General features: G+C 35.8%; 1 protein-coding gene across 2 annotated transcripts; it reads right to left on the reverse strand.

Moving 5' to 3' along the window:
* Window positions 1-208: 208 nt before the first annotated feature.
* Window positions 209-16566, reverse strand: LOC126810490 (beta-taxilin). Of its 2 annotated transcripts, none has more exons than XM_050535582.1 (13): window positions 16471-16566; window positions 13969-14313; window positions 12546-12762; window positions 10212-10351; window positions 9830-9940; window positions 9412-9477; window positions 8175-8303; window positions 5445-5564; window positions 4783-4836; window positions 3340-3432; window positions 2225-2320; window positions 1210-1330; window positions 209-1042 (listed from the first exon to the last, which is right to left on the reverse strand). In XM_050535582.1, exons 2-13 carry the CDS (start codon window positions 14056-14058, stop codon window positions 756-758), a joined length of 1524 nt encoding a protein of 507 aa, XP_050391539.1. In that variant the 5' UTR covers window positions 14059-14313; window positions 16471-16566; the 3' UTR covers window positions 209-755. The 2 variants fall into 2 exon arrangements, with proteins under 2 accessions (XP_050391539.1, XP_050391538.1); XM_050535581.1 differs by having other exon boundaries at window positions 12540-12762.
* Window positions 16567-25574: the final 9008 nt, after the last annotated feature.

The following is a 25574-nucleotide window of genomic DNA, read 5'->3' on the forward strand; positions in this document are numbered from 1 at the left end:
TAAAATTGTTATGACCTCCTGGTGGCGGGGGTTATTGTTTTTCTACTATAGGTAAATGTCCAGCCTACATACAACCATATCAAATACCACATTTCAGCTGTATTGTCTCGCTATTCAAATCGGGGATGTATCTTCATTGCATCTCGGCATATTAAGAGTTATTATATATCTGTAGTGGCTAGTACATAATCAGATAAATACTACACACTTATTGTTCAAAACTTTATTTTTCTCTATGCAAAAAAGACAATATCACACTCCTTGCGTCACCACACTGAGGAATGAAGGGGCTGGTTAAGGGAATATCTACAAGTTGGAGATGATGGGTGTGCCTATCTCTCCTCTACAAGATACAACATTCTCACCATGTTATTGATATGATACAACAATCAAAATAAACTACAAGAAAAGAATCTTATACATACCGGTAACTTAAAACATAGACCATACAGATGACTTGTAAATATGACATACACTAAAGAAGCACTATCTTCTTTCAAAATTATGCAGGCAGTAATAACTTTTTATAAGCTTTAAACAAGCTTTCACTCAATATACATAGCATGGCACTTTAATCATAAATAATTGTTCTGACAAAAGCTAGATAATTATTATTAACTTAACATTTCATTATGAATTATTAAATTAAATTAAGACAAGAATGGAAAATACAGCAATGACTAATCATCATGTAGTTTTAAAATAAACTGAAAACTAAGAAAAGAATTATTGAAAAATAAAGTGAAATATAAGGGTTAGTCGACTTCATTCATAGCATTTACTGCCGAATCTAGACCATCATCAGCAGGTTTTTCTTCTGGTTGTGAAATGCCTCCCGTTGTTGAAGTTACCTCCCCTTCCCCTGAATCTGCATGGATGTGTGAATTTGAAGATTCTTCTGTGTTTGTGGTATCAGAACTGGAAGGTGTTTCATCTGCATTTGTTCCATTCACAAGTTTTTGAATAACTGGTGTGGTTTCTGTAGAATCGACACTAGGACTCGAAGATTCCTCTTGGGTATTCAACGGTGTAGAATTTTCTACTGAAAAATAAAATAATACCAATGGTCAAAGTCATATTTTATTTATCAAGAGGCTAAAACACTGAGGGCAAATAGAATAGCTATAAAGAAGGTGAACATTCATATGCTTAATTCAAGTGACAATTTTCAAACATTTTCTATCCCTGGATTATAAACCAAATACTTACCAATTTCTTTAACTTCACCTCCTTTCTTCCCATGGAGTTCATTTTGTAAAGCTCGACACAGAGATTCTAACTTATTATTTTTTGTTTGTAATTTTGTTCTTTCTTGGTCATTCTTTTGTTTCTAGAACGAAATAAAAAGATTATAGTTTCTGTTTTCCATGCATAGGCATACGAACGGGGATGAGGAGGCACAGCTAGCCCTCTAAATTTCAGGCAATCTGACTTCTGGCAGACAGGTAAAGTGAAAACAAGACTTACTATTTTATCTAGTTGGCAAAATAAAGTGTCCGAAATTTAATAACACACTAATTTTACTTTTCTTTTAATTGAATACTAGAATTTGTACTGAACAAATATGGATTAAAGCACTTTGTGCAGCATTTTGGGGGCATTGATTATTATTTGTGAATGTAGTTGCAACAGTCTGATTGAATGGTTAGAATCAGGTCGGCATAGAGTTGGATTTTGGTTGCAAACCGATTTGAAAGTGTTAAGTTGCTTAATTCACAGGCTAAAATTGCAAAAACACCGCGGTTAAATTTTCAAAATTTTGCTTCAAATCCTCAAAATATTGTTTTTGCGAGGCAATACCCCTGCTATAAAAATCTATTAAAAGAGGTCATGTTTGTATCACATGACCTGGTTGATGGGAAGCTGGAGAATTCATTGCATATACAAGACGATGTAGTCTTTAATCGTTGTCCATTTATCATAAATTCTCGGATTATCTACTGCCCACGTCTTTTTCCTTGGTTTTTATTTCTTAAAAGCTCACAATCAAGTTTATCAACATATACATCAAGCTCTCACTAGTTTTAGTTTAATTGTTTTTTTTTGTTTTTTCTTTTAACATTCATGTCATTGACGGTGCCTCATATTTTTTAGTCCTATCCAAACAAATATGCCGTAGACAAGTCAATGGCACAGGCAGTTGTTCTTGCAAAAAATTCAAATTCAATAACGAGTGTTTCCATACACAAACAAGAGAATATTTCAAATGATTAAGATATCTTACTTCATCCACCATATCTAACAGTGCTTTATTACATCCCTGCCACTTAGCTTTCCACGAGGCTCCTTCTTTCTCTAGTTTCTTTATACGTTTACCCATCTACACACAAAAATAATAACATTTATACATAATATTTCTTCACTTCCATTAGGAATGGATAAATGATACACGCGGTTGCCATGCAAGATAAGTCCACATTTCCAGGTGATAGACAGAACACAGTGAAAATCAATGGGGTATCCTGGCATGTTCCCAATGCTTTACAAAATTGTTAAAAAAATCTAGCCTCCATCACATTACAAACCAGCGGCTGCCAAGCAAGATAGGCCCACATTTTGCAAAAGAGAACAAACTAAAAACGAAAGCGATTTTTTTTTGTACTATCAGGGGCCATAATCCAGAAGGTTATAGTCTGACATCACAGAGATTGAATTGTCTGACAATGGAGAAACCACTAATCACGTAGATTAAGTTTATAATCACTCTTACTCTTATTGGATTTATACATAGTTCGACAAAGGAGAACCAATCTCTTTGGTTCAGGATTGGATTGATGAATTGTCCGATAATGGATTAAGTCAGCCAATCAAGGCAGATTAAGTAGTAAAACAAGGTAGGTGTATAGACGGTATAACACGATAAATACATTGATCACTTAATTAACTAACCAATCTAGCCTATTATCAACGATAATTGGATTGAGTGGTAGATATAAACACAGTACACTATATTAATTTTAGAATTTTGAATATTATTCACCATATCTTGATGTCCGATTGAGCATATTCCTGGTTGAATGTTTTCAGACGTTTGGAAAATGGCATAGGACATGTCCAGAACACTGGTTCACGCAATGCAGAGGTCAAAAACCGGGAAGTTACTGTCCGATATGCACTGAACTAATCTAGGATCCTTTGATTCTTAAAATATATTTTAAGTTTTATGTAAATCAGAAAAAAAAAATCGTGCCCTCTATAACGTCCACAAACTGTGTTATACATTTTGAGAAAAAGGCAGAGGCCATAACCTAGGAAGTTATGGTCCGATGCACACCAAAATCAAAGTCAGTTACACTAATATACATACAGGTAATTACTAATTATCACAATCTCATTTACCTTATCCATTTCTGATTTAAATTTCTGGAACATTTCATTACTTTTATTTATTGTTGTTTGAAACTCTTCATATCTGTCTTTGTACATGGTTAGCTATTTAAAAAAATATAACAGACTTTGTATTTGATGTTGATCCAGTTACAGGGTCAAATAATACTACAGGTACATTCTTACATTCTTGTAAGTCCAAAAATTATCAAACGCAGTCTAGATAAATGTTATTGACAATCATAAATGAAAATACATGTACACAATCATACATTCAAAAATATCGTGAGATAAATTAGTGCCTTTATTGAGCTTATTAGAGATCCTTTGTCAAAATAAAAAAACAAACAGCGGCTGCCAGGCAGGATACGCCTACATTTTGCAAGAGATGGATAGAGTACAAGCTAAAAACAAAAACGATTTTTTGTACAATCAGTGGCCATAATCCAGAAAGTTATGGTCTGCAATGCGCAAATATCAAAAGGGACAAAGAGAGGCCATTTTGCCGAGCAGTTTCATTTCGATTTTCCATAAATTCCAATTCAACCTTCATTATGGTGGAATAGTATATCTAAACGTTTTTTAAAATCTGAAAAAAAAATTGTGACCTCTAGTGAATCCACAAGCTAAAAATGCGATTTTTCGACCAATCAGGGGTCATAATCCAGGAAGTTACGGTTGGATATGTGTGATAAAATCATATATTTCACCCAAAGCGGATAAAAACTGTGGCCTCTAGAGGGTCCACAACCTTGATATACCATATTTTTAGATTATTTGCGTACAAGGGGCGTCCATTTTGTCCGCACAAAGAGCGGCCATTATGTCCGTACAATGGGCGGCCATTCTGTCTGTTAGTTTTTGTCGGATTTTCACTAAATTCTAACTCAACCATCATTAGTGTATAACTGTGATATATTCACACATTTTTTTTTTAAATCAGATAAAAATTGTCACCTCTATAGGAACCACAAGATCAAAACGCGATTTTTCGTACAATCAGGGGCCATAATTCAGGAAGTTACGACCCGATGTGCGCGAATATCGAAAGGAACCAAGAGCTTTAGGTTATAAACATGCATTTCAGTTTCATCAAAATCGGATCAAAATTCTTACCTCTAGAGTGGCCACAAGCTAAAAATGTGATTTTTTGTACAATCAGGGGTCATAATCCATGAAATCCATGAAATTATGGTCCGCTAATGCCAATATCGAAAGGAACCGAGATCTTGGGGAGATAGACCTATATTTCAAGTCTCGTCAAAATCGGATAAAAATTGTGACTTGTAGTGTGTCCACAAACAAATTGTGGACGGACGGACGGACAGGGGTGACAACAACACAAGTCCACATAAAAACCAAAACCACCTTCTTGCATCAGATTTTTAGGAAGAATTGTCTGAGAACCAGATTAGTTATTTTTGCATGGTTTTATATTACAATTGCTAACCATACCTGAGCTTCTAAAATGCTGGCTTTTTTCACAGATTCTTCGGTTTGAGTAAGTAACTGTAAAGCAAACAATTTAATACTATTGTGGTGGGTTAATATAATTATGCATATTTAACAATGTGCCCTACTGATATTTTGTTGTTTTACCACAAGGACTTGTTCTGCTTAACATAGTTTCATAGACAAATGATTTCAACATAAGAGACTGAATAAAAGGAAAGTAAAAATAGTCGAAACAAGGATTTACTGGCCAGGGAGGACTACTACTGTTAAACAATTGACGCTTTAGATGAAGATGACATCTAACCCTTTCTTTTTTTAATAAATAGCGTCTGCATGTATGGGTATATGGCTGAAAAATGCATTGCATTATGAAAATGAATGCGCACAAAATGAATTCAAGCTACCACATGCTATGGTTTGTAAAAATACAAATCCATGGCTTCTTGTAAGTTTACTAGATATTTAAACATTATTATATCAATGACGCTGATTAACAGTGTTAATCAACGTTGACTTTCATAACGTTTTGGCTGGTATCAAGTTTTATGAATCTGCAGATTAAAGATGTAACAGAACTTAAGTGCATATTGAAATTAATGGGGTTGATGATAAGAGTCACATTTAACTCATTAATTTCTTCTTTTACAGATAATAAAACTTACAAGTTCCTTTTCTTTTGATCCTCGTTCCTGTTCTTGTTTTAGTATAAGATTAGCTTGTTGTAGTTTAGCATCAGCCAATTGTTGTTCTACCTCTCTATGTTTCATTAACTTCTCTAATTGCTGAAATTATTGACCAAACAATTTGTATATACTTTTATTTAAGATAAATTTTTATGAGCTCCAAGCTGAACATGAAAACATACAAAATTTATAGGGTTAAAGGTGATAACCAAGGCCACTCTCAAGTTTGGAGTCGTAAATGAAATTTACATGCTAGCTATGTCCTAGAAGTTGTTGATTACAAGTACCACAAACACTCAAGAAACCATAGCCTTTTATTCCATCCAAAGACAATATTATTTTCTGGTACTGCATGACTTAACTAAGTTGTAATATGCCCTGAGATTCTACAGAACTAACTGGTTGTTAATTGATTACAGTACCACAAACAGTACTACTGGCTCATGTAGACAGTTAAACGGCCAATTATAATTACAGTAGAAACTATCGCATTCAGCTTCCGAATACTACAGCATTTTGTGAAATCTGTCATCATTTTCAAGTTCCGATTTTTTTCGTTCTTAATGCAATTAATGATGATCTGATATTGCACCTATCAGTTTTACCGATATCAGATATTGGATCATCCTCGGTTACCCAGTGTACTCATTCCGTTCTACTCCACTATACCCTGGGTTAATCTATGGGGGAGACACGTTTTCAAGTTATCCGCCCTTGATGATTGTGCTATTTTTATCGACCAATCCCATAAATTGTTATTTGAAAAGGAAGTTGGCAAAGGTAAGTAACTGTCATCGGACAATGTTAGGAGTTGGCCTATTCTATATGCGTAATTATTAACAACCAATTATATATTATGTTAATGAAGACCAGCCGTTCATATAACAATCATATAACAATGTCGGGTCATTTGTTTTATTTAGAATCGCTCGTTCGTTCCGAGAATTTTATGTCCACGAGATATCGTAGACAAGTTATTGTGAATCAAATTGCCAAGTATAAGTTCAATAATAATAAATATAACAGAATGACATATTTCAGACAAAGAACGAATAGTAATAATAATAACAAGAGTCAAACATATAGATGTTATACATATTTGAAATCAACAAGACATACTACAAATTTTGATAATACAATTAAATATAAATAAATTATAAATATATACATTATTTACATAAATCATTCAGTAAATGGACATGAATATGGTTATCTACCCTTATAAAAACGAAGGCGAAACGATTGGTTTGTAAACTGTTTTCTGATTGGTTCGTAGACTGCAGCTACATTCTAGGCCAGGGCAGATAATTTGAAATCGTGGAAACCCTATGGATTAACCCAGGGTATAGTGGAGTAGAACGGAATGAGTACACTGGGTAACCTCGAATGTCATAATAATCGACGTACAGTGGACTCTGTCACTTCCGACATCTGAATACTACAGCATTCTGTGAAATCTGTCATCATTTTCATGTCCCGATTTATTTCCTTATTACTTCAACCAAAAAAGTTTTGAGTAATCCGACATCAATCAGCGGTCCAGTCACAAGATTTGGGTACAATTAACATTGGATAATCCGGCCTTCAATCAGTGGGTGGTAACCGACAAGCAATCACCAATCAATTACAATGTGTTCATAATGTGTCATCATCCTGCAAAGCGTGCACATACGGATTTGACATTGTATAATGTCAAGCAGCAAAATATAGCAGATTTTGAGAAAGTTCCACAACCTACACAGAAGAAATTCGCCGTTAAGTATTCAATTGGCCATACTACAGTATCCAACATTTTTAAAGCGAAAAGATGAATTCAAACAGAGATGTTTAAGGGCGTGGACAAACACAACCTGTCAGTGAACTTGTCGGCTTGGATGACAAGTGCTATTTAGTCAACTTTAGATGATTATATATATTCAAAGTAAATTGTTATGTTATTGTTTCTTGTTATGCAATTGTTTGATATAATGTAATGAAATTTACAGAAAGCGTTATCATATTTTAAGTTCTGGGTATTCGAGGATGCATTAAAATAAAACTTCTGGTATTCGAAGGTACAATAATACTTCTGGTCCAATTGAGTATTCCGAAACGCTGTCTAATCCAGCATATTGTATTGATCCCATACGATGTTGGAACTGACAGAGTCCACGGTAGATATATGTCATTGTTAGTCGGGAAGTGCATCGTACTATTTACCTTGGGGATCAAACATGAACACAGTGTTTTTGAAGTAATTGTAGGGTCACACTTCCTATGCAATCAAAAATACACACCATCTATTATGAAGTTAATTATTTGCTGTATCATCAATTAATAAAGTTGAGATTTTCATATTTTAAGTGTTAATTACGATAGAATTCACTAATAAGATCGGCACCTGTATGTCTATATAATAGGTGTCAGAATGGTTCGTGCGATAATGCGAAAGCTTCCTGACCTGTCTGTCATCAGTGGCACTCATGTGACATTCTCCCGCCATTTCTAAAACTGTAGTTAAAAATAAAACTATCTAATGGGAACTTATCTGCTGGTAATATTATTAATTAATAAAGTTCACATTATGGACTTGTGTCGATATTTTCCGAAATCAGTCATAGAAAGGACATTGATCCAGTATTGAGTATTCCGTCATGATGTATAATACGGCATATTCAACGATCCTGTATGTCAGAAGTGACAGATTCTACTGTAAATTATTTATCTTACCTCTTCCCGGATTTCATATTTTTCAATAAAACCTTTCAGTTTTCCTGCTAAATCTGCATTTTCTTCACGAAGTTTAGAATTTCTGTCATGGTTATCTTGCATTTGTTGCTGAATTTCTCCAATGGTTGTCTGAAATATAAAGAACAAATTATAATAAAATACCATTCCGTGCACACTACCAATGCGCGGTGAGGGTCATTTCTTCCTCTCAACCCACCATAAAATGTACTGAATCTCTATAAAATACATAGACCATTGACAATTTGGGTTAGAAATGAAATGAAATGGGAATTAACGTCCTATTATTCTGCTCCGACTGGGCTAATGAAGACTGGTATACGCCATACAGTATCCTATGAGGGAAATTTTGTCCAGACAGTGACACTATGGCCCTACTCTTACATCAAATTCCAACTGAAAAGGATCACTAATGTATACACTGGACCTCAGTTTTTCGTACCATCCAAACGACTATACATTGTCCCTTGTCAGGCTCTCTGTCTTGCACAAGGGGGAACCACGCAGGAAAATCCAGATGAACCTTTGAGGCCAATACAGGGATCGAACACAGGATCTCCAGGTTAGCGAGCTAATGTCTTACTCACTTAGCCACCGTGGCCCCAAATTTGGGTTAGTTGGATCAAGACTAGAGTATTCATTGTATAACTGTCCAAGGAACAAGCACATCAAGTTTTATGTTGATCATGTTTGAAATGGCAGTGACATACATTAATATCATATAAAAAAGTCCCCAAGAACAACAAGATGAATAGTGCTTATATAAAATCTACTTTATCAGTCAGAGTGTAATAAGGGATAGCCCTAGAACAAGATGACGACACCCCTGAAATTAACTTAAGAATTGCCATTTCAGACAAATCGATTTGCATTGCCTAATCAATATCCAACACTCCAAAATTTCTCTCGAGGATCGGATCTATGGTTTTTATTAATCCTATGTCATGTTTGTTTATAATAATGCATGAATTATAGGATTTATTTCGGGTAAGGACGCTACTCTTTCTTGACCTTAGCTAAAAAGTTCAATTGCCCATGCTTAACTGGGAGTTTGTTTTTTTATGTGGCTGATTATCAAGTAAAATTTTGTTAAATGTGGACGACTGACCCAGGCTCTCCCTACGTTGAAGACTCGAACGCTCTAGGTGTCCGAGACTAGATAAGATGTGCGATAATGCATTTAAGGACAATTTATCAAAATAATTATCCAGAACAATACCTGAAATTTAGCAGAAATTTCTTTTCTTTTTTCGTCTTCTTCTTTAGCACGCTGTATACTTTCTTCCTGTAATAAAACAGCATTTATCATGGAACTTGTATGAATTCCTGTTTACAATATAATATTAACAAGCTACAATATATTTCAAATTCCAATTAACTTTTGACTAAATCCAACATCCCATAACTTGTTCCCATTTCTATTCAGCAAATTTGGCTTACCATAATGAAATGAAATGAAATGGGGTTTAATGTCCTACTGTCCTGCTCGAACTGGGCTAATAAAGACAGGCATACGCCATATAGTGTCCTCTGAGGGAAATTTGAAAGTGTATATTATTCATTAACTTAAAAATAGTTGGTTTACTTCATTTTTTGCATATTATGTATAAACTTTGGCTTCTTTTCTAAATACTAACCTTGATAATTTTATTGTGTTTCTGTAATTCTCGACACAGACTCTCTAGTTTACTTTTACCCATAACTGCCTTAGTATGTTCAGATTGAATTTGATCTTTTTCTCGACTTATCTGACAATACAATGAAAAAATACATGTGAAAGCTTAATAGACATTTCTATAGCATTTTATACAATCTTCGTTGTTTTTCGGTAATTTTCAATAAGGTACCCATCACAGATATTGTCAGGCACAAATCCAGGCTGTCAGGCACAAATCCAGGCTGTCAGGCACAATCTCTCTAGAGTATGTCATTTGTCTAGCACAGAATTGTCATTTCTGTGTTTATATGTAATAATTATTAAATTGCTCAGGTTCATTTAATCATAATAAATATACATACCACAGCCATACGTCTCTGTGCTTGTTTAAAAGAGACCTGTAATACCCGATGTTCTTCATGTATATCAGCATATTTTTTACACAGAGCTGCAAGTTTTTCTTCTGTAGTATCCAAGCTACTTAAGGCACGTAGAATATGATCTGGAAAGAAAATATTATGTCAGTATTCAATTCAAATATTTAAAGCTTAATTATTTATTTAAAACATGCATCTTTAATTCAATAAACATTTACATTTAAACTGTTTTATGGTATGTCCACCATTAGACATGTCACTATATTACACTTTGGTTTCAGGGTCAATCAGTCGACCCCTGGAGTTCCCAATATTTTATGAGCAAGGGCATAACAGGCCACAAACCCCACTTTATATGGTGAACCATGTTATAGTCTCAGTGTATTGAAATCATTACAATATTCCTAGACTGGCCTCCAATCTATAGAAATACTAATTAATAGTTTACATAACATTTCAGATTTACCTCTTGCATAATGCATGTTTATGGATGTAGAATTTTCAAGCTAGCAGCAAGTGCTAATAACGTATACAAAACATCGAGCAGAAATTTGAAGGCGTATGTGATATTTATACAAGTGCTATATTAAATTGTTTCCCTGTTTCTCTGCCACACAAAATGTTCTACCATGCTATAATAATACTATCATGTCCGAGGTTGGTGTACTTTTTACTTATAATCTTAATTAGTCAAAATAACCCTTTACTGTGAAGGTACATGTAAAAGACAAAGATAAAGTTATTAAAATATGAAATAACCATACTTTGATTGAGTTAATTCACAGTCAATTTTATAACAACCTATATTTAGGCCTAGGTTTATTTTCATTTATTTATTTTCATTTGTTTAACTCTAGTGTATAGCATTATGAAGTATTTAGTATGTACACATAATATCTAAATGAGAGAGAGAGAGAGAGAAATGGGATTTAACATCCACTCGACACAAACTAAGTCATTTCGGGACTAACATATGGTTTTTTTAATTTTATTTACATAATTCGCTAGCGCGTAGGGGTCTTTAGCAGTGGGAGGAAACCAGAGGACCCTGAGAAAACCCACGAGGTTGGACAGGCGACCTTACTCCTTGCCACGTACAACCGGTGATTCGAAACCACGCCAGTCGATTCAATGACAGACTTTATGATACAGCGCGCGCACGCTAACCATTCAGCCATCCAACCCCCCCAATATCTAAATGAATTAGACACCTATCCTGTCACATTAATGTGACCTATTTTACTAACGGCACGACAATAAATATTGTGGCTTGAATTGAAAGGTGCAAAACTTTTTGTATTGTGTATTTCAACATTAAAAAAAAATAACGTTTTCGAAAAATAAAGTTTATTTATAATGTACTGGAAAATTTAACAAAATTAATTAAATTTGTCAATAGAGAATTTTATAAATATATTTTTAGCGTAGGCCTAATAGTGGGAATGTGATAATAATTGTGATAATAATTCTGTTAATAACAGAATGAGTGTCAGAGGTAATAGGTGCGAATCAACGTCGTGTTTCGTTATTCAATTACGAACATTTTAGAATCTGAAATCAACACATTTCTCAATGTCTTTATTTTAAATTTAAAGTATTGGATTTGGCTACCTGTTTTACATGGAAGAACCCACATGAATGTGTGTTATGAATCGTCTAGTCGCTGACAGCCAAAGCAGATTCGGAATTTGTGCGAATTTCTAGTCATACCGATGTCAAAGATATAAAACTGTTTATCATCACGATATTTATATGGATCTAAATAAGGACCAAAACAATTTAAGAGAATTGTGTACTGTGACGTGGATAAATAGGAGTGATAGATTAGTTGCTGAAGCGAAAAGTATTGAAGAATGCAACATCTCTAGCCATTTTGTAAATCGTGCATAATTCAGTACCGGTACATCAGACATGATTGGACAATACATGAATAATAATGAAAAATATGATTACTAATGCACCTGTCTATATGCTTTCGTATAACATTATTTTAGCAATTTTTAATGGGTTTCTTGGTTGTTTGTTTGTAAAAGGCAAGCGCACGCAGGAGAAACAATAAACCAACAGGACCACATAGGTCTTTTTGCCAAAGTGGTAACTTTTTAACAATAATCATTGCCACAGATGATGGAAAATTGCCACTGGTGAAGTGGCAATCGGCTAGCGCTCACACTGACTGTATACATACAGTCTACAATATTCCATGCAATTTCCATGCATTAAAGGAGACTTAAAAAAGTTGTTAATACTAAACCTTGGCATGCATTAAACACTCTCCCTTTTCTATGAGAACATCTAGATTGAAATGCTTACCAATACCTTTATCTTCTTTCCTTTTACTTTTTAAAACAGAACCAGATTTTACTTTCTGGTTTTCATCTGTTTTCTGGGCTGATTTATCGTTCTCATTTACAGCTAAACCATTGTCAATTGTTGGAGCCATTTTGTTATCTTGTTCCTCTGAATCACCACTCAAATCATTAATAATATCTTCAATATTAGTGGTTTCTGGAAGACTAAGTGGGGCTTCTGTTTCCTAAAATTGAAAACATTTTATACATTTAAAAAAATACAGCCATATTAATTCTATGAAAGCATAAAAAACATGTCTCTCTACCTTTTGAGAAGAATCTGTAACACACTATCTTAACATCCTCAAAAACATGTCTCTCTACCTTATGAGAAGAATTTGTAACACACTATCTTAGAATCCTCAAAAGCAGTTGGTCACAAGATATCAAGCTAATAATTAAGCAGTTCCTAGATGCAGTAAACCCAAACAGGTTTTACAACATTTCAATAGGGAGTGTTGATATCAGTTTGTAGTAATTTATAACAGCTTAAATCCTTTGGTCTTAACCCTGTGTCTTTCTTTGAAAGTATGATAGACTACAAAGGTATGAAAAACCTGTTTATCTCATTATATTTATAGTTAGTATAACTTAGTCATCAGGTAATACAAACAAATATATATACTGATTTAGCTTAACAAATTTCCTTCTTCTATAAGTTCTCTCACAATTACATTTAAAGGAGCTAAATCGCTAATATTATTTTGGACCTAGAAATTGACCCAAATGGGTAGCAACGCATATAATAATGTAATCTGATTGTATATAAACTGATTTACATTCAATTGTTTCCGTTTGGGCTCTTTATTTCAAATCAGTTATGTCCAGCGAAATACGGCATGTGTCTCAACCCTACAGCAATTTCTAGCGTCTGGTTATTCCAGTCTATTGAGCAGGGTCTCCAGTTGAATATGTCTAGCCTCGTTCTTTCTGGTCACTTGTTGCAAATGACGCTAAAACGCACTATGGTACACGATTCGTGTACCAATGGTGAAGCCTGTCTTTTCCTGGTAAGATCACAACATCAATGTTGATTTGAATTGACAAATAATTTGTATTTTTAACGTGTAAGACTTTGGATGATATTGAGTTAGAGACTTAGCTACTTTAAGGAATTAAAACATATCAAAAAGATAGGATACCAGACAATGAAACATACACCCACAACAGCCAAGTTGTCTGAGGAATCTCCAAAGGTTATCACATATATTTATTCTTTTGTATCTAGCCACAATGTGGGCAAATTAAAACATATTATTAAACACAAAAAACAAGAGAAAACTTTTGTTTACAATTTTTTTTCTTTGCTGATCATCAATTATGCAATTTACGACCAATGTGTTTCCAATTAAATTAGATTTTTAATCAATTATAATCAAATGTAAATTTACCTTAATATCAACAGAGTTATCCAAAATAGCTACTTCTTGACTCACTGGTAACTCCTGAACAGGAATGAGAGTTTCAGCTTCTGTTGCCATGGAAATTGTTGACTCCTCAATGGTAGTATTATCTACCAAATAAGGTGGGTCTATGATTGTAAGTATGGGTAATTCAAGTGTTAATGGTTTCTCTAACTGGTTTTCTAACAAACCTTGTTCTTCTAACTCGTTTATGTGAACTTGCTGTTGATCAACACTGCTACTTGTTGTACTTTCGATTAATTTACAGTTTTCGTTAGAATCGTTTTTGTATTTACAAACTGTCAAGTCCTCGCTCTCACTTTCACTTGCTTTCTGTAATAGAAGTAGTTACATAAATGTAGACTATTGAGCGGACAAACTTTGATATTTGGGTACCGTTGAATCTGATATTACTACAGCTTAAATTTGTAAAAACTGGCACAACCTAAATAGTAAGCATACATGTATATTTTTACAACCATACATACTACACGCCTCTCAACATAAATAATTACATTATTTCAATCTCCTAAATAATTGGCTGAAGTTTTTGATTGTTGCCATTGTGGAGTTTTATCACTGGTGGTACAAGACTATACATAGTAAAAGTTAACCAGGCTAGTCCTACTTTGTAATTCATTGGAATATTATATGAAACACAACTTTTATGATTGAAATAATTGAATATATTTCGATTTCCGCAAATATGCATTTCAGACTACCAAATCATTGTTTTATATATGATGAGAATACCATAGAATAGAAAGCTATTGAAGTAGTTGGTAAACTAACTGAATGTGATATTCAAAATGTAGAATTTATTCACTATCTTCAAAATAGCTCTGTTTATATATAATTTAGCTCTTGAGATGATCACATTTACTTGAATGAACACCTAAGCATCCATGGACCACTCTATCATTTATGTGTATTGTATAATATAAGTAAGTGTAGGGGTGGAGGGGCCCCGACTTAAAACAACTAAACATTTACTGGTATGTAAATTTACATGTACATTTATATGTCTGTTACTGTTAGTATTTTTTTTTTGTGCTTTTAAGCGACATCTTTCGATTAAGTAGAATTTATATCTCCATGGTTGGCAAGAATAGAAAACTAGACATGCATGCATCTTAAAACATTTGTTAACTTGCCAACTTGCTATCTTCTGAATTATGTACCTGTCTAGAATGTTTTGTATGAAAATTATCTTCGTAACCCAAGACTGTTAATCAGTCGATGAATGGTTAGAAGGCTGGTTTAGCTTGACAAATTTTAGTAATTTCCAAACAAGGGCACGCAAAACCAATGACACAGAAAAATTCTGAACATCATGCTGTGCAACATTAATGTAAACAGTCTATTTTAACGGTTATTCAAATGCTTTCTTTGAAAAAAATACAGTACGAAGGGACATTCTTTGATCATTAATGAGGGGGAATTATGTTGGGGCATTGTATAAACATTGGGCTATATATATAATTATCAATTGTTTGATATATTTTTCAGTGTGTAGCACCCGCACCCTAACAGTGTATGCTATGAAATTAAAACCATGTAGTAGTAGTAGTATAGTGCATCTAAAAATTTGAATAGAAATTCACACAAACAAGACCTTACTAACTTCTCTACAACCAGTGATTGTTAAAAATGTTGAAACTGCTGATCCCATAATTGCATTCACATTTTACCATTTTATCTATCACATAAATTCACACAGTTAATAAAGCTCCAAATGCCATGCCCATATTCTATCACTTTCTAAATCTAATACACTAAAACTTGTGATGTGTGAACACCATCATCATGTGCCAAATTTCTGAATACATAGTACATGTAGACAAAAAGTACATGTGTGCACCATTCTATTCTGTAATTTATTCCTACCCAGAACACTCCACCTATTTTTCTCACTGCGTCTAATAATGACATCTTCTGTCTGTTGAAGAATTTACAGTTATTTGATACCCTAAGACTTACACCTGTGTATAACTAAGAGTAACCTGAAGTAATAGGGGCCTATTCCTACTGCTATAATAATTCATTCAGATTTCTGGGCTACTATATATGCCCATACATGTCTATAGTCTACAGTAAAAGCAGTGGAAAATTAGTTCAAAGGGAGGGTGATCAACAATGTAAAGGAATTACATATAATTATTAGCAGATTAATTATGACACAGTAATCCAATAAATGTAGATTACGATATATACACCATGTTTGATATCGGGTTACCAAGTTACCACGTGCTTCTTCCAAAAACGGGCACGCGATGACACAGTTATTTCTTTCAGTCAGCATTGCCATTGCAAACTGAAACTCGTCAATCGGGCATGATGAAGTTCATTAGCAAAATGGAACTACGATTACGAACAAAACCCGTGAACACAGTTATAGATAGTTCACTGAAAAGTATTACTTTATTTATAATCCTTACCAAAGAGTTTCATTAGCACAAATTTGGCACTTTCAAGGTTGCCATAACTTACCAAAGTGGTCCGAAAAAATATGTTGCTACAATCAAGCAATGGCCGCTGCCATGTTATGACGTCAGAAAGAAAAATTCCAGTGCGTGTAAACAGGAGTTTTCTCCCTTACAACGTCTATCGAGAAATTTCCACAAACTTGCTGGGAGATGTGGGCTTAATAAAATAAAACACGGAGTCATTAATCCACGATTCATAATTTTAACGTTTAGTTTATGGAAAGTATTTCGGATAAAAGACGTTAGTCACGGAAAAATATATTCACAATTCCGCCTTGGGCTACTATAATTTAACACTTTCCATATTAAAATTTAATATGTGTGGCCAAATCACCAGAAATGAAATGAAATGGGGTTTAACGTCCTTCTGGTCCAAACTGGGCTAATGAAGACGGACATACGCAATACAGTGGGCTATGAGGGAAATTTTGCACTACGGCCTACTCTTATATCGAATTCCAACTGTCAAGAGATCTTTTACGTGCACGCCAATGTGTACATGGAACCTCGGTTTTTCGTCCCATCCGAACGATTAGACATTGTAGGCCTACTTGTCAGGCCCCCGTCCTGCATCACTGACAAGGGGGAACAACGCCGGAAAATCTGGATGAACTTTCTCGGCCAATGCAGGGATCTAACACCCGACCTCCAGGCTAGCGAGCCAAAATATTAAAAGACCGACTAAGTATGAAAATAAGATCAATTATATAGTAATGTTTCCGATGTCGTGGAAAACTATAAATTTATTTTATAAGCCATGACTTGTAAATTGCAAATCAGACTGAATTAAAGCCAAGGTCGAAGATTTTTCAAAATAGTAATAGCTAAACCTGGGTCAATCTTATAAATTTAGGACAAGTTATTAGCATTTGCTCGCCTAAAATATTTCGCCTGTTTCAGAAGAACCCGATTCGTGATTTTTCAAGCCCGAGTCTCTGGGCTGATATGTAAAGTGTGTCTGTAGTCGTTCAAATGGGACGAAAAACCGTATGCGTATATTGGCGCACATGTAAAGTGGCTGTAGCGTTTTGAATTTGACAACTAACAATTAACACTAGATGTCCCCTTCTGTTAAAGGGCGTATGACTATTCTTTGGGAAATCGACGTAATACGAATGTATACTGAGCGCCATGGAAAACGCATCACTTAGTTTTTCGTATAACAAAATGATCCTGTAAACATATCTTATTTATTTTGCTTCTTATTGTGAACAATATTCAAATGGGAACACATCAATAACAACACATTTGTACACTTATGGATGTTTAATCTGTAATCAACCTTACAAAGTCAGAGGGGTCAAAACCAAAAGTACGACACAGATGTCAGTAGCGCGTGTGTCCTCCACGGGCTATTAGTCTGGTCGGGATAGAAAATTTGTGGGAAGAAATTCCTACCCAAATGATTTCTTCATTTTCTGAAACAACTATGTCCCTAGTGTTCCAGAAAAATTTTCCCCGCCGATCGGAGTTGAGCAAAATTTTTTACACCATATTGAAATTTTGACCCCCTGGGTCAACATAATGAAACTGAAAACCATTTATTACTTCAAAAATATCAATTTTACAGCCTAGAAATGTATTATCAACATATAGGAAAGTGATACCAAGGAATCCAGAAATGGCGTCAAAAATAACGTACGACGTCACCGTGACGCCAGAATACAAAATGGCGGAACTATGACGTCACTTTGATGTCCAAAATTCAAAATGGCGGAGACGTGTTGTGAATAAAGCAACAACAGCAAACAGATAGACAAGAGGAACATTCTGGACATCATAAAATATTCATTCGGATCATCATCAATAAAATCATCAAAATATTCTTCAGTTCTGATTTGTTCTACCCCGTGCCAAATTCATCTTCTAAATCAATGCTGATTTGTTCGCTATTCAGACAACCCTCCCCGTGGCATCCTCCACACGCTTCAACACATTTCAAACCATTCTGAATACAAGAACATGACGAGCATTGGTTTTTCAACGATTTACATTTACACCGGATGAAATTCAGAACGTTGTCTGGTGCTGATGGAAGAATCGTCGCGATGGGAACGTATCTATGCTCTATCACTTGCCAACCCCAATTCACAGGATCGACGCCATCGTCTAGTTCATCCCAAATTCTAACCTGAACATGAACGCGGTGAGCATGCTGCTCGGCCGCGGCAGCTGTTGGAGGAAGTCTATTGATTTGAATGGAAATTTTTTCAGCGATCATAGCTTTGTAACTTAGGTACCGGACTTTAGTCAGAGATATCTCATTTTTGTGACCATACATTACACAGAATAACCTTTCTCCAGCTTCAGATACTTCGGACTGGGAACTTCCAGGTGAAGCTATTGTCTTGCTAGCTTCTCGAAAGATGTCACTGTTCGTATGTTTAAGAAGTCCCAATTTACCGAATCCGAAACAACCAGAAGTGGTATCACACCCAGACCAGGCGTGAATGAACAATAAATTGTCTAATACAGTTTTATCCATTGCGCTGCAGACTGATTTTATGTCATAGGTGTTCCGCTTTTTGTCCAAGTGGCGAAGATGAATTGTCGCCATTTCTGCTTTCGCGTGGTGCAGTAATAAGACCAAAATATCTGTGTCATTGGCAACTACCGTAACAGGTTGACAATTTCTAGCGTAGTCAATACACGTCTTAGTAATAGTGACATCTGCATCACCATTGCACCATTTTGTCGGGACTCCATGGGATTCAAGATCGTTGACTACCTGATTGATTAGACGGATTTTGTTTTCAGTGTTGGCCAGAAACTGGGCTTGACTATAGATAACTGTGGTGTCCGATTTCAGAGAAATGTCACTGCTCCTATATTTAGACGTAGCAGCTCGGCGCTCGTGCTCATGATCCTTAATATTTGGTTCATAGCCGTCGAACACGACGATTGGCGAGGGAAATCTTTTTACAAATGACCGATAGTTTTCTAAGATGTTGGAGATATTCGTACCCTTATTCCACCTTACAAAATTAATTAGCAGACCTCCATCAATGACAGTTATTTCACTGGTGAGCGAAGTGTTCGAAACGGGTGAAACGTTCTTGAGCAAATGCTGAGCGAGATCGGACTTGGTTACATGTCGCATGAAAGCTCCTGCAAACAGTGAGGACGGGAAGGCACTCAACTCATATTTGAAGAACTGTTGAATATCTGTATCTGTCCGCTGTGCCACCGTAATACATCTTTGAAAAAGAACTTCTGGTTGCACTCGCACTGTCTTGCCTTGAACTTTAACACCTGGCTTCAGGTCATCCAGAGTCTTCACGACACTAGATCGTCTGATCTTTGCTTCCGAAAAAATAACGTTGTTAAGAGATTCTTGGATCTTGTATCCGATAGTTACGGCGTCATCACAATTTATCCCGTCACCGGATTTGGACGTCAACCCAGTCGAGAGTGACCGCAAGTCGGAGACTTCGCAATCGAACGGATTGTTTGTATCAAACCAATCGATCAATTTAATTAGATGATCGGTGTCTGTTCCTCGACGCGAAATACCACATTCAACATGCTGTTCAGATGTGTGTAGGTCTTTACCGGTCAAATTTGACATGGCCATGTGCATCGCGATTATAAAAGGTTTACAATAGACGAATTGTTGTCTCACACTTTCAGTGAACCCGCGACCATGAGTCAGTCCACTGCGAATTTTCATCGATCGCATGGCGGTTTGTTCAATACAGAGATCGTTTGGTAAGCCATTGAACGGATGACCCGACCGTTGTATTACATGCATACCTTTTTGCGCGTAGAGTTCATGTAAATTTGGATGAGTGTGGGGAAGTTCACGCATTTGCTGCAGATATAGTCGAGCAGACTTGGCATAATGCCCATGTCCCGCTGCAGCGAACAATGGAAGAAGTTCATTCGTGATGTTGAGATGCCCATCCCAAAATTTAAGTCTGTCACAAGCTATGAAATATTCAACAGTTTTGATTTGCTCTAAAAAGTTTATCCATAGTTTACAAGTTCTAGACTTACTTTTCAAGTTGTCTTTCAGCAAAGATAGTTTGACGTCCAAACCACATCGGTGGATGGCATCTACAATGTCTTCAAGTTTACATTCCTCGAGCATAAGGCATTTTTTTGTGAATTCTAGGAGCTCTTCTTCGGAAAAGATTGGTTCCATCATTGATATCAATTTGTAGGATAATGCGGCGTCCAACAAATGGAGAGCCCGGATCGCTCTAGCTATTGCTTTCCCACTTATAATCTGTGGTATGCTGTTTTCTGCATATACTACCTTCAAGGCATCTTCCACACCCGAACCTTTCATAAAATGGAACAAACTTCCAATTGCACTCATTAGCATATGGAATTGGCCCATTCTAACACAAACATTATTGATGCATTTGGATAAAGTGATTTCGACCGCCTTGATATATAACGGTTGGTCAAATGTAACAGAAGTAGAATCGACGGCCGACTTGCTCACCTCTTTGGATATGTAACTGAGGCAGGAGAATAGTGTTGTTTCATCGCTGGGGTTCAAGTCTATCAACGGTAAGATTGCAATGCTATCAAGGTCAGTTTCATCAGTACCTTTGAATATGTAAGTCATAAAACCAGACCAATTTAACCACGATTCATTTGATTCCCGACAACGAATGAACAAAGTTGAAGACCAAATGATGTTGGAATAATAAATCCACGGCATCTCGACATAAGGGACTTGCAGCTGAACTAATGGTTTCAATTTGACCCCACTTAGTGCAGGTGGTCCTAGTTGTACGTAATTCAAAATGTGTATACCTCTATTTTCTGTGATCTCGGAAACTTTTACCCTGGCACGTCGTCGAACTGACTTGTTATCATATCGTTTTAGCCTCTGTTTTGTGGCGCATATAATAGCAAGGCCGTGAAATGTCCCTTTACCATCTATGGTTTTAATATTGGCGTCAGCGTTGTCAGCAACAAAACTAACAGGTGTTGACTTTTCTATTGAAAAGTTATTGATATCAGCATCTTGCACCAGCGAGTTTTTGAAAAGTTGAATCTCATCATACGATGTGCAAAACCCCAATGACCATAGTTCTTCTATCATCCACTTTGAACCGATCATATGATCTGTTTCAAGACCAAGACCAAACAGCAATGGAGCAATCACCGACCAAGGCCTAGTGGCTTGAGTTAGGGCTTGGCCGATTGCCGCAGATTTCAGGGTCTCTCCAATCAGCTCTTTCAAAAATACACGCATACTGTTCACTAGAAACGATTGACAAGTGTCAACATCTTTAACATCGTTTTGGTTAGGATAAGTTTCTTTTTCATAATGTCGTTCCTTTATCTCTGCTTTGATGAGTCGCGCAGCCGTTTTCATGATTCTACGTGATTCAGACTCTACATCATTTTCTTGATTTTCACACCATGACTGGTTAACTATGTAACCCGCCATATTTTTAAAACACACAACGTCTTTTCTCGTCCCACATGCTTGAGCGAAGAATATATGATCCCCGTACCGTTGTTTTAGCCTTTCTCTCATCCACTTTTCAGAACATACGTTGTCAGGATCACCACTCAAATCAATCATTTTTTCATAGAGTTCTGTAAGTGAGTAAGGTTCAACTTCTTTTTCCAACCAATCACATAATAGCTCAAAATTAACAGCATGGGTTTTATTAACTGGACGTCCGGGTACGTCTGAAACGGGGATTTCTGACAATTTAAATTCATGGTAGCATCGCTTATGATAGCGGCTGTTTGGAGAAACTAAATCATTGCATGACAATAATCGCGGTTTAACATCCTCGGTCCATCGATGGGCTTTTGCATCACAGTCTCTAAGAAGTGATTGCTTCAATTCCAGGGTTCGCACAATCACGATGGGGTCGCGATTTGGGTTTTTTGTGTCTTGTATGGCTGGGGCTGAGCAGAATAGGCAGTGTATATTCCAATCAAACGTGGACAAACTCGATCGTAATTTCTTCGCGGTATCATCATCACCCGAACATCCGGCATCATTCGCCCGTTTGCGATAATTCTCATTGATATTTCTACGACAATATTCATGAATATAGCATAAATCTACCTGTTGGAATTTCCATTTCAAGTTTTCATGCACATGAGCCTCGCATGATTTCATCAACGTTTCTCGTCCAGTTTTGCCGACTTTGGTCAAATGTCCATTTTTCACACCTTCCCCGCATTCGATACAAACTCTGTCAACGGTCGGAAGCAATGTCTGAGCCATTAATGACCTCGACGATGAACCAGCAATTTGTTGAGAAGTCGTAAACGTGCCTCGTGCGTAAAACTACTTTCAGTTTGATCCACGGCCAGCTTCAGGGCTGGATACAAGTCAGACCAGCTTCAGGGTTGGATACAAGTCAGAATAAGCAGAGTGGCTAGTTAGAATAAGAAATTACAACTTGCGTATATTTGACAAAGGAGAAAAGAATTCTGACGTCACAGTGACGTAATAGTTCCGCCATTTTGTATTCTGGCGTCACGGTGACGTCGCGCGTTACTTTTGGCGTCATTTCTGGATTCCTTGGTATCACTTTCCTATATGTTGATAATACATTTCTAGGCTGTAAAATTGATATTTTTGAAGTTATAAATGGTTTTCATTTTCATTATGTTGGCCTAGGGGGTCAAAAGTTCAAAGTGCTGTAAAAAATTTTGCTCAACTCCGATCGGCGGGGAAAATTTTTCTGGAACACTAGGGACATAGTTGTTTCAGAAAATGAAGAAATCATTTGGGTAGGAATTTCTTCCCACTAAGCTGGATTTGTCACCTTCTCCAACCAGCCTATATACGCACGCTGTGCAGCGACGTCGCATGGAATTTACCAATGTTTGAAAGAAGACCTGGGGCAAATTGTTCCATTCTTGGACAAGAGCAGCTTCTAAAGCAGCAATGGTGTGCATCTGTGGTCTCCGATACAGACGGCGTCCAATCTCATCCCAGACATGTTCTATCGGTGCCAGTCCAAGACATTGATGTTGTTAGCAGCCAGGTAGTCCATACGGTGATGAAATGTGAAGCCTCCCCACACCATTACAATTCCCCACCCCATCGATTCGTTTCGAAGACGCAGCTTCATTCCGTTTATTTTCAGTGAGTCTCGGCATCTCTAGCTCGATTCCTTCACACGTCCAACAACAAATTACGACAGATTGACGTTTCACAGTTCATGTATTGCACATTTTTTTTTTTTTTTTTTTTTTTTTTAAGCAATATTTTATTCAGATTTGTATCTGAATAGGGATTGGTGAACAGGCATAGCCTATATTAAACCCCTCTCCCTGTCAGATATAGATACATGTATTTACATTTTAGGAATAAATAATCAATGTACACGTGAAAATATGATTACCGTGGTTGTGTTACAGCTGTCTATGGAACGGAATTGCATTTTAGTGGACAATTTTAAAAATATTGAGTGAGGTTTCTATGTCGCCAATTCCGTGCAGTAAGACAGTAGTGTTTTGATGGATAGTCGGTAGGTTATTAATTGTATTATTTCGGGCATTTGAATATAAGGAGCAATTCAATAAAAAATATGTGTACTGCACATTAAGTTGAAAACATACTTTTAAAGGGCTCACACACAATGCTGCACGTGAATATTCGGTTTTTCATGTGCATCTCGTGCAATTTTTTTTTTTGCACACGGGCCGATATTTTTTGCGTTTGGGAGCATTGTGTGAAACAACAGTTCATAGTATTGCATAATATTATACATACAAAACCACCTGGTAATAAAATATTTGGGGAAAAAAGTGATGCGTTTTCCATGGCGCTCAGTATATATATATAATTGATTTATACTCCATTTTTTAAAAAAAATAATTGTAATTTCTAATCAATCATGTTCGGTGAAATATGTGAACTGTCCAAATAATAATAATGATATTAATTACTTTATTTCAAAAGGGTTAAAAATTAGGCCAATGACCTTTCTTACATTTTGCCCTTGAGAACATATACATTAATAAGATAGAAAGATAGAAATTTATACATTAGAATATATATGTAAAGTTTTTTTTAAAAATTATTACTTTGTTGTTTGTGAAGCAACCATTACTAATTAATTTCGCATTGTATTGTAGGGTAGGATTTTCCTTGTTTATTACAAATGGCACCTGAAACCCTACACGTCTTATTTACTGATTTTAAAATGTTTACTGTATCTTAAATATTGTGTATTCTATTAGGATCCCCCGGTAAGACAAAAACAACAATTTTGATTGAAATGGGCCAATATTGATTTCTAATTTGTGTTTTTAATTTCAAATATTGTGGAAAATATTGAGTTTAGAGGTTTTGATCCTTTAAATGCGGATTTTACGGTTTACCCCCCCCCCCCCCAAAAAAAAAATGCCAATTTTATGCATGCGACTTTTACTGTTAGTCAATTACGGTAATTGGTGTGGTTTTCTAAGACCCCTGAAAATCTCGATGGACTTCCTCGGCTAACATTGGGTGCGAATCCGTGGCTTATTCACTGAGTCGCGCCCCCCTTGCGCCTCTTCGGAGCGATCTTAGTATAAATATTTTAACTAAAGATGCATTCTGCACGATTTAGATAAAGTGCTGAACGTTCTTGCTATAATATTAGTTCAAAATTAGATAATACAAAATGAATACATTAAATCATTAAATGGCAACCGTCTTTCAATGACAATCCGTTTACTCTCCGACATCTGTTGGTCTCGAGCGTTAAACTGATTGGACATTGCGGAATGGATTGTCATGTGAATAAATGTTTAAATAATATTTATTTTATAACTTTTGAAGCCAAAAATAAAGGTTTTTGGTGAGATATTATTTAGACTGTTCTCACATTTTTAAGCTGAGCGTTTTCTTTTCATTTAATCATAATAGCCAATTTATGACCACCGTCTGTGTGAACAGGACTTATGTACGCCCATCACCATTAACTGATTGGATCAAAGCCGTAACAGTCAACCACGTGGTTTTGTTTACACCGGATATTTACTGCCCCCAAAGTCGTCTTTCCGCGGCAAGTAAATAATAACATTTTTATTTGTTTACACAATATAAAATATTAATTGGAATATTTTTGATTATTTTATGTCTTTGTTTCACTTTTGATGGCAATATTCTTCAAGACAAAAGGATCA

The sequence above is a fragment of the Patella vulgata genome, chromosome 2 (assembly GCF_932274485.2).
Source record: "Patella vulgata chromosome 2, xgPatVulg1.2, whole genome shotgun sequence".
NCBI classification, from domain to species: Eukaryota; Metazoa; Mollusca; class Gastropoda; family Patellidae; genus Patella; species Patella vulgata.

Bases quoted from the DNA above. Each gene is read 5' to 3' on its own strand.
- LOC126810490 (XM_050535581.1), bottom strand. From the start codon at position 14,058: ATGGCAACAGAAGCTGAAACTCTCATTCCTGTTCAGGAGTTACCAGTG. The intron at 12,763-13,968 runs GTAAATTTACAT...TTTCAATTTTAG, and splicing joins ATAACTCTGTTGATATTAAG to GAAACAGAAGCCCCACTTAG. The intron at 9,941-10,211 runs GTATGTATATTT...TTGTATTGTCAG, and splicing joins CACAGAGACGTATGGCTGTG to ATAAGTCGAGAAAAAGATCA.